Below are 10,139 nucleotides of genomic sequence, written 5' to 3'. Positions count from 1 at the left end.
TGGCCTAGCCAAAGCCCAGACGTGAATCCCCTTGAGAATCTGTGGAAGGACTTGAAGTTTGCTGTTCACTTGAGCTTCCCATTCAACTTGACAGAGATGGAGCAAATCTGATAGAAGGAATGGGCAAAAATCCCCAAATCCAGGTGTGCGAAGCTGATACAGGCATACTGAAGAAGACTCCAAGCTGTAATTGCTGCAAAATTACTTCTAACAAAGTATTGACCCAGGTGAGTGAATACTTAAGTATACAAGATATTTCAGTTTTTCATAATCATTTGTTGTATAATAAAAATATTGTTTCATATATGAACGCAAAAATATTTCACTGTATTAAAAACTCTGGTTATAACACAACAATATTTGCAATTGTTCAAGTGGTGGGTGGGAGTACTTTCTGGAGACACTGTAGTAGTGCGTGTGTGGGTATTTAGAGACTGAAACTACCGTGTAACTGCCCAGAAAGTGCCGGTATTGGCTCAGCTAAGGCAGAACAGTATCAGAAGCCTTTTACAACAGACAAATAGTAACATTTCGTGATTATGCTTTTAAAATACTATGTCCTGCAACCATGGATACTATGCCCGGCTCGGTGGTACCAGGCTTCTTCATAACACAAGTACCATCAAGTTGTCGTTCTCAGAGGTGTTAAGAGTGAAAAAGCAGTACTGTTCTGTTAACATCACTGCCCTCACGTCCTCATTCCGTCCCGTTTTTGAAATCTCCATTCACTTCACCAGCTGTTATGTTGTTGGTGACCTTGAAAAGGGGGGACTTAAAGAGAAGCGTAGCACCAATTGGGCCAGAGAGGGAGCCAAAACGTTTCAGAAGAGACTGCAGGTTATAATAAATCCATGGGCTCTTCTCTGTACCTCCTTTCGGTCTTGCTTGCATCGTATTCTCTGCCCTTGCTGCGTGCGCACAGCGACGTTCTCTGTCAGAGGTGACGTCATAAAGAGATTCTCCTCGGGGCGGCTGCAGGAGATAGTATTGCTAATAAAACTGAGCAAATTACAACAGAGTACTGCACTTTAACGGGATCTTTATTGTAATAAAAAAGTGCGTTTACATGGTCGCGCAGCAGATACATGAATACCTCAGGACATTTTCCAAGCACAGCTGAAAGCAGACGCGAAGGACTCTCCTAACTCTGAAAAAAAAGCGGGTGTTGTAAATGCTCATCATCTGGTGCTCAAGTGCTGAAGAATCCATATCTAAACTGGTCAGCACGCATTTAAAGAAGTCGATTTAAATAATCGGGATGTGGTCGGGCGGCATAACGGCAAGGTGTCTTCCTGGCTTGACGAATAACACCCTGGATATGAAAGAAACTACATGTGACTGGCTTTAGACATCCATCTTTTTTAGATCAGCTGGCGTTTGCACTGGGGCTGAAGAGTGTGAGTAGGATTTAAAATGTTAATAGCTCCTTGCACCGTGAGAGATTTGATCCACAGGATCGGGGGCACTTTGTATGCACAAGGCAAACGAGCCCTTCGTTACATTCATTGAGAAAGGGAACTCTGCTCCGTGCGGAGAGGCTTCCGAAAAGACATACGAGGGAAATCGTGAAAAAGATTAATCCACTCTCTTTTAATAGGATCGTACCACGATATGACTGTACGAGGTGTGTAAGAGACCTACCAACAAAACACGCCTGCGATTTAAGATCATTTTAATCAGATCGATTGATACTGTGAATCAGTTATAAATACAACGAAGAGCAGTGGGCACAATTGACTCGAAAGGAATCCAAGTTAATGAGGTTACTCACGTTGTGTAACCCATGGACGTTTATTGTTAGATATATTGCTGTTTATTTTACAGAAACCCGTTTCAGTCTCGTCACTTCCCTGTTAGCAGCACTATGACTAGACTGAGCGCGCTCTCCGCTGCGTCTTAGCTCCGAAGCCGGAGAGACGGCTGTGCCCGTGACCTCCCCGCAGCCGCTAATGCAAGCCTAGAAAGAGACGCGATCGTACCCCTCGGCCTTCCGCAGCTCATGATCCTGAAGGCGCCTGTTGCAAAGGCTGCATCGTGAGGTAAATTACGTGTAACATGAAACATTCGCGTAGCCGTGAACGTCTGGCGTTTGTCCACGAGGGTGACATGCTAAATTCCTTAATGTTGCATTCAGGGTGTAACTGGGTTTCTGTTTCTACTGCTCAGGCAACTTCTAACTTCCAGTAGCATTCACAAGACCTCCAGTTTGTGAGATCATAATGGTACATTAAAAATGGAAACTGAAACTACTACAGTTGTTATGCTTATTTGCAAATCAGTTATTTAAATTGAAATGGAAGCTTTTTCGTAAATAGCTGATTAAGTACTTTCTTGGGAATCTTCGTGCAAACTCAAAATAAAGAAGTGCAGCGGTCTCCGTTTTATCCTAAACGCAGGTTTAAAACTCGCCCCAGTTTTAATGACACGTCTTGTTTGCTCATTGAATGTGCTCGTGGAATTTGTACTGCCCTACGGCTGCTGGTCATATTAATTTGGTGTTATTCGCACTACAGGCAGAACTACAGCTGGGAGGGGAAGAGAATGGCCCTAACCTTTGAAGAAGCCCGCAGGCTGGGCTGGATTCTGCTAAAGGCTATCATCCGGTTCGCCTTCATGATCATCAATAATCTCGTTGCCATTCCTTCCTATGTTTTATACTTAATAGCACTGCAACCCTTGAGGTTGATGGACAGTCACACTTTTTGGACTATTGAAGGAGTCATGTTTAAATGGCTTTTAGCAATGGTGTCGTCTTGGGGCTGGGTGGCAGGATACACAGGTAAGAGGACGCTCTGCATCAATGTGGATGATACGGTGACTGCTTTTTGGAATTGTTGACTGACTCTTTTGAATCAGATGTATAGTGGAATGTTTTTTTGTGTATTGCTACTTGCTATTTGGCTTACAAATTGGAGTGTTTGTCATTGTTAGATTTAATCTTTACTTGCCTTGCAGTCACATTTCTCAACCTGTTATTTCTGAATTCCTTCAATGACAATTTTGTATTGTCACACTCTGAGGGTACCTTAAGGTCCTCAAACTCCTCAAACTCATATTTCACTCCTGTCTCAGAATTACCTGCCAGCTTCCACTCACAAACGTGGGATCACATTGCTGTCCAGGTAATTACATAAGACTGTAAATTATCTCCTTTATTGTCTCAAATACAGACACTGTGCAATCATGGCCTTAGTATTAATAGAGTAGCCCACCTATATGTTGCTGTGCCTTGTTTTAGTTTTTTACCTGTCTCCTGCATGTGAGTGTTTTAAGAATTTGGGTCAAGTATGAATGTTCTGGTGCTTTTCAGAGATCCCTCCTTCATTTTTATATTTTGTTCAGTGTACTGTATCCTTATATGCTTACATTGACACTTCTGTCTAGGCCTGCCTGTGTTTCCATAACTTCCTGTGCTCTGTCTAGCCAGGGGCCCGGTGCTTCTGAGATGTTGCTGTGACATGGAATCAGGGCTTAAGAGGCTTTCTAATGCTACATGGAGGATAAAAACAAATTACAACAAATTCTGTGTCCCACATTTTCTTTTACTTTTCATTTTGATAACTTCTGATTTGAATTGTCCCAGAGAAAGTGCATCTGCCTATAATTCATTTTCTCTAAGAGTTTCTTCCCTGAAATTCGAGAAAGCTAACTGGGGAAAAGCAGTAAGGAATGATTTTTGAGATGGTGCTTTTCTGTATTTAGAAATGTTGTAAAAAAATATGATTTTGAAGCGCTAAGCGCTCTTCTTTGGGAGCTTGTGGGAGCAAAAGCATGGAGAATGCTGTTTTCAAAAACTGCGTAAACTGTGAAACATTTTTTTGCAGTCTGTGATATCAGACTTCTGCAGACTTATCCCTGCATCTCCAGGGACTGATTCACAATTTCAGAAGACTTCAGCAAATGAGTCTTAACTTTTTTAATGTTTGTCTGTTTTGGTTATAGTGAAATAAAATGTCTATAAATGAAATTTCACATGATATGTCTGTTGTTTTAGGGACAATACTACTGCAATGATTCCATACCTGTATCATGTATTCAGTGAATGCTCAACAACTACAGTATGTAAATCTAAAATATACAGTAGTATTTCTGAGTTTGGATAAAATAATTCATACATCTGGATTAAAATGATCAAAGTCTGGGAACACGTCTCAAAGTAGCTGAAGTAAATGGCTTATTGTGAAAACCCGATGTACCATCAAAGACTCAGTGCTGAAAGAAATATATCCTGGTGAAGTTCTTTAATGACCGACTTTGTGTTAAGGACATAAGAGCACATTGCATCTGCTAGCCAATCTTCCTCTCGTTTGATGCAGCTTTTTCAACTAAAATGAACAAGTCCTCCATGCGAACGTACTCAGAACGTCCCATGTAGTCAGAACTGTTTCCCTATTGTATGTAGTTTTGTATCAATTCATAATACACATTTTATCAGAAATATTTGGTACGGTATAGTACATTACCGTTCTGATTATTAAATGCCTGGATGAAAACGTGGTTTATCGAAGTCCAGCATTCTGTGTTTTATTTTCACCGGAATTATGTTCCTTTATCTTTTTGTACTAGGGCAAACTGCAAAAGACTTCTGTAGAGCGTAAAGGAAATAAATGTTATTGTCACCTTTACGTTTTTAATAGTAACTTTTAAGCTTTCCTACGTCCGAAGTCTAACACGTAATGAAAACGCATACTCCCCTTTGTTCGTTTAACGGGACAGAAAAAAAACTGCTCAAGTTAATAGTTTGGCGGCTCTGCTCCTTATTATATTTTATATCAGGTACAGCCTACACAGAGGAATTTCATATACCTAAATCGGGGTGGTTTGTGATTTTTGACTGCTTGTTGGGCTCACGGTGTGAATGTTGAATAGCGGTTATAAAGACACGTGCTCAGAGCGCATCGTGGAATTTGGAACTTGCTGTTCAAATGCTAGCTGGTGCCCTGCACGTGCGGGGAGTGGATAATCCCATAGAGTTTCATATTGCGGAGATGGGTAATGCTACAGAAATTGTAGAAGGAGTCGGTAACAAATTTTTCAAATTAATACATTTAATGGGAACTGATTTTATATTAATGTAGAGGTAGTTTGATACGACTGGCTTGACTTATAGCTATGTGCCGTATACCTGATTGCTGACCGTAGAAAATTTATAAGCCAACACATTTCGTTAATAAATGCGCCCATGCGTCACACTGTGTCCTCCTTTTATTTTTATCTACATGCAGCATTTTTGCTGACAAGCGTGTATTCCCACTTTCAGAGTCTTTGCTATTCATTGCACTTTTCTCCAACCGTTGACTACTAACCAGGACGTACTCGGGGATTTGCAAGATTTCCTTTAAACCTTGTCTGCCCTTTCTAAATGTGTACAATGTGTTGGAGGCTTTTTTTGCATTTTCAAAACGTTCATGGAATATGTTCAGTTTTACTTACAGTAAGTTATCTATTGTGCCTTGTACCTGAAGGTCAGTTTTTTTCTTACAGCATGGACAATTCTAAAATGCTTTTCTTATTTGGTTGGAATAATAATGGACAGGATCTTATTTTATGCTTTTTAACACATTTTTAGCAGACACGATTACCAGAGGTTGGTCTGTTACGCTCTTTCTGACTTAACAGGTTTAATTTGAAATGCATTTAGTGTTTACATGCCTGTTTTTTTTTAAATTTTGATATTGTGTCGGCTGTAATGACATTTTGTTTGCTGTTATTGCTTCAGACATCCTTTGTGGCCTGACTGAAGTGGCATTTAACGCAACAAAATTCTGGAAGTTGAGTAAGGATTTTTCTGACATATACTTTATAGTAAATGTGCCCAAAGATGACAACTTCCTGTGCCCAGTATAAGATATGTTTCTGCATGCTCTGTATGCAATATCTGTCTTTTTTCTAACCAGAAAGATTTGTCAGAAAGAAAGAAGTTTCTAATATTGCATGAGATATACTAGAAACCCACTAGTAACTTTTGTGCGCATATATGTCAGCATTAAGAGCCATGACTTGGTGACAGTTTTCGTGGCCTTAGGCAACATAGCTAGAAACAAAAAAAAATCAACAAAAGGCTGTTTTAATCTGTTCTCCTTTTTTGTTGATGTTCCCTTATTTATTTTTTACCCTAATGTTTCAGTGTAAATTGACTGTTTTTCATTGAAACACATCAAAATGAACAGCAATATAAAATGCTGTAGGTCTTGTCTTCATCTTGCCTGGTGAAGATCTTACTCTCACACAGCTATGGGAAGCAATATATGTGAAGCGACAGTTAGGTGTCATTCCTCCACCAATTTGTGTTTTTTCCTCATGAAGGATATCATTGTGTTGGTATGGTGGGATTAGAGTATAACGTACTATTTGGTTATTGCTCTGCCTTTTTTGTGATTATTATAACACCTCTCTTTAAGATGCATGAAGCACTTCTGGCCTCTTCAGTAGATCCTAATGTAGAAAAACATATTCATCGCCTGGTAGGATTCTTTTTTAGAACTATTTGTTATAAGTAAATAAAGTATTACTATATTTTGCCTTACCAGAGCGATTGTTTCTTTATTTTCTGACCAGCAAAAATACATGTGAAAAAATTCATGTATATTATTAGTAATGTTTAGTAAGGGATAGTTTCAGTGTCAGCTATAAACATTTATTTGAGGGACTGATGAGGCAAAGTGATGAGCAACTGTGATGTGTAGAGGAGGTCTCCTTTTTAAATTTAGCACTTTTAGTTTTTCTAGTTGGAAAAGGCAAACTGCGGGTACAAATTCACACAATTGTAAGTAAACACAAAGACCAGTTAACGCTTCATAGTAAAATTATTCACAGTTTCTGAATACAAGTTACATTCCACAAAATCTCTGTTTCTAGACCACATGTGAACTTAAGGGTTTTATCAATTTAATTTTTTTAATGTTACAGTAGCAGTGTTTTGATGCAACAGTAGTGACTGTCCTTGAAAATTGAAGTAACTTTGAATTGTACAGTTTAAGGCATCCCCAGGTAATTATGGTTCCAAAGTGGGAGCAGAGGTCTCCTAGAGGGAGAGAAATTGATTATCTTTATAAATCAGTATTGGCAGTTTTGGTACTGTATTGAAATAGCAGTGTAATAAATATGACTGCTTCACCAGTTTAAAGTTCAGACCACCCCAGCGTTTCATTTAAATTGTGTATTTTTATAATGCTGTATACCGTAAAAAACACAGAATCCAAGGATATTGATGCATCTGTTTGCCTAATTGTTATACACAATATACAAATATTTTTGTTTTATTTTTATTTAGCTGACAGGTTAGTTCATTGCTTTTTTTAAACATGTTTGTAGTTGTAGCAAATCTCAATGCACATTATGTTGAGAATATAGTTAATGCAGAAAAGTGAAGGGAATTTAGCATTTAGCCCCTGTTAAACTTTGTCAAGCAGTTAGCAGTAAAGACTCATTTTCTTTCTCGTGGTCTGTGTATAGGTTTTCATTGTTTAAAGGATTACATTTTATTAATTTGGGTGCCATTTAGTGTATTATATGTATATGCAGCAATGCTAGTCAGTATCATTTTTCATTTATTATTTGCAACTGTAAAAGGTAATGGGGGGAAAATTTACATTAAAAAACTCCTGATTAATAGCATGTTTTATCATGCAATGTCAAAGCAGATATCAGACTTCTTTAACTGCAGATACTGTGATCTTTATGCTTGTAGCCGTAAACAAGCAGAAGCCCTCGAATTTTATGTGGGTTTGTAAAGACTTGAGCTATGAGTCAGCATTTCTAACAGGTCAGTTAAACTTACCAGCAGAATTGGAGGCCAGTGAATCTCATTGTAGTAGAACAAAAGCGTTGCTTCGTAAAATAAGAGATCAGCCAAGGTTACAAAGATACAGGAGACGTCATTCAAAGTGATGAAAAGCAATCAGAGAGCCAATACAAAATATAAGTCATTGTTCTTAGGTTCCAAATGACTTGCCCTCAGTGACTGATCTTGAGACATTTGCTCATTAACCTTGAAAGTATGTTGATGTGCACTGAACGACACTGATGCTCTTTAGTTTTATAAAATGCAGTGATTGTGCTGACTTGCCTGTCAGATTGTTCACCCTCTTCCTCCATTCTGGGATTTAAATCCCTTTTCATAAAAAGAGGTGCTACATAATAATAATTCTTTATACTTTTATAGCGCTTTTCTGGACACTCCACTCGAAGTGCGTTACAGGCAGTGGGAATTCACCTCCACCACCATCAGTTTGTAGCATCCACCTGGATGATGCGGCAGCAGTCATAGTGCTCCAGAACGTTCACCACACACCAGCTATCAGTGGGGAGGAGAGCAGAGTAATGAAGCCAATTCATAGATGGGGATTGTTAGGAGTTCATTCTCATGAGAAATGTGGCCAGGACACCAGGGTAACACCCCTACACTTTTTGAGAAGCACCCTGGGATTTATAATGACTTCAGAGAGTCAGGACCTCTATTTGAAACCTTCTCTTTCTCAGGAGGTCTCCCTTCCAGCTGCTGGCCAGGCTCACCTGCCTGAGCTTCACTGGGTTACTGGTTGTGAGCTGCAGGGTGAATGTGGCTGCTGGCTTTACATGGCATGTCTCTCTTGTTGATGAAGCAGCCCCTGTGTGCGTGAACGATCCAGGAGAACAATGGGTGGAATGGGGATGGAAAATGAGGTTTATTCAGGCTTTGTTCCCCTAATAGCTGTATAATTTATTTAAAGGCCTGTTCCCTCTGCCTGGGTGGACTTGTTCTTGGAAGAGCTGTCTGTGATTTGATCAGATAAACTGAAAGATACAGCACACCTGTTATTCCTAGTGATTGTTCATTCTTTCATTCCTTAGCTCTTGTAGTGTAGTTTCCTATTTTGTTAAGTGTACTTAGGTTTTCAAAATATATAGTATATATAGGCTCTTGTGTGTAGTCTGTCATATGAGTATTTTTCTTTCTTCGTATATCCTTTTTAGTCTGAGATGAAAAGGTGTGTTTTTGACCTTGTGGAATGTTGAAAAGGGCATTTCATCACTTTTTTTCCTTTGGAGTTGGAAGAAAATCATCTTTTCTTCAACTCCAAATGGTAGAGGAAAGCATGGGATTTATGACTGGTTGACCATTAAGGATTTGCTTGCAGGTCTTGCTGTATGATCAATACAGAAAATGATCTAATGAAACCAGCTGGGTAATGAGCTGGTCTGCTGTGCATGTATAGCACTGTTGTAAGCGGCACAGAAAAGGGAACCTCAAGTTCCGCAAAAGTTGTAATACTGTTAACATAACAATTTTGTGATTCACGTGTACAGTTTCACTATCTTGCTTTTTATTTCCGTTTAGAGAATACAAGTCAGATAATTTGTAATTTGTCTGTGGTAGGTAAAAGATTATGGGAGTAAGGATTTCAGTGGAAAAGATGATGATCTTCCAAGGAGGGTCTCTTATCAACTTTTTCCATTGTTTATGATGTTGCCTTGTCCAAAGGTTTATCTTGATTAAACATTACAGGGAGGTAACTGACCATGTTTGAAAGCTCATGGATCTAGCTACATTCTTTGGTGTAGTTGCCTTAGCAACTAACTAGACTTTAACAAACAGCACTAAGTCTTCCTAATGATAATAAATGCCTGAAAATACTCACCCTTAGTTTGACTCGCATGCAAAGTTGTATCACAGATGGGTTTGCAGAAATGTTTGCGCTCCTCTCATCTAATTGTTGGATAGCATGTTTAAAGTTATCCACATCTGACAACTTATCAAAGAAACTGGTGTAATTATGCTTTTTACATCTTTTAAATCCACTTCATTTTGTTCTCAAACATTTCAGCAAGTTCAGATCTATGTGGATTTTAATTATCTTTCAGCAATCTTAATGACACACAACAGTATTTGTCACATCTTGCTTTCCTAGTTAAAAAGCAAAGCTTGACAAGATTGAGGTTCATGACAAAACGACGGGCAGCCCCGATCCTCATTTTTATTCCATATTAGACATTAATTACTTCATTAAACCAATTATTTGGATAAGAAAATTGAATGACTTATTAAGTTTAAATGATTTGCTAATTGAAAATTACATCAACCTGTAGAACTCCAGCCCTTGAAAACTATAAATGTGTGGAGGCAAACTCATCAACAGTTTTGTTTTACATAGGAATCG

General features: G+C 38.7%; 1 protein-coding gene across 2 annotated transcripts in view; it reads left to right on the top strand.

The window, feature by feature from the left end:
• The first annotated feature begins 989 nt into the window (after positions 1 to 989).
• Positions 990 to 10,139, top strand: part of lpgat1 (lysophosphatidylglycerol acyltransferase 1) — a 70,367-nt gene continuing 61,217 nt past the window's right edge. Inside the window, exons 1-3 of one of the 2 annotated variants that reach the window (XM_088907549.1) lie at positions 990 to 1,397; positions 1,825 to 2,039; positions 2,514 to 2,779. In XM_088907549.1, the coding sequence (XP_088763675.1) occupies positions 2,542 to 2,779 (238 nt within the window). In that variant the 5' untranslated portion in view covers positions 990 to 1,397; positions 1,825 to 2,039; positions 2,514 to 2,541. The remainder of the gene's footprint in view (positions 1,398 to 1,824; positions 2,040 to 2,513; positions 2,780 to 10,139) is intronic. The other variant, XM_088907558.1, reaches the window with a different exon arrangement.

This window comes from Atractosteus spatula, chromosome 2 (assembly GCF_055471065.1).
Source record: "Atractosteus spatula isolate fAtrSpa1 chromosome 2, fAtrSpa1.hap1, whole genome shotgun sequence".
NCBI lineage: Eukaryota > Metazoa > Chordata > Actinopteri > Semionotiformes > Lepisosteidae > Atractosteus > Atractosteus spatula.
This window is presented reverse-complemented; position numbering and strand designations above follow the sequence as displayed.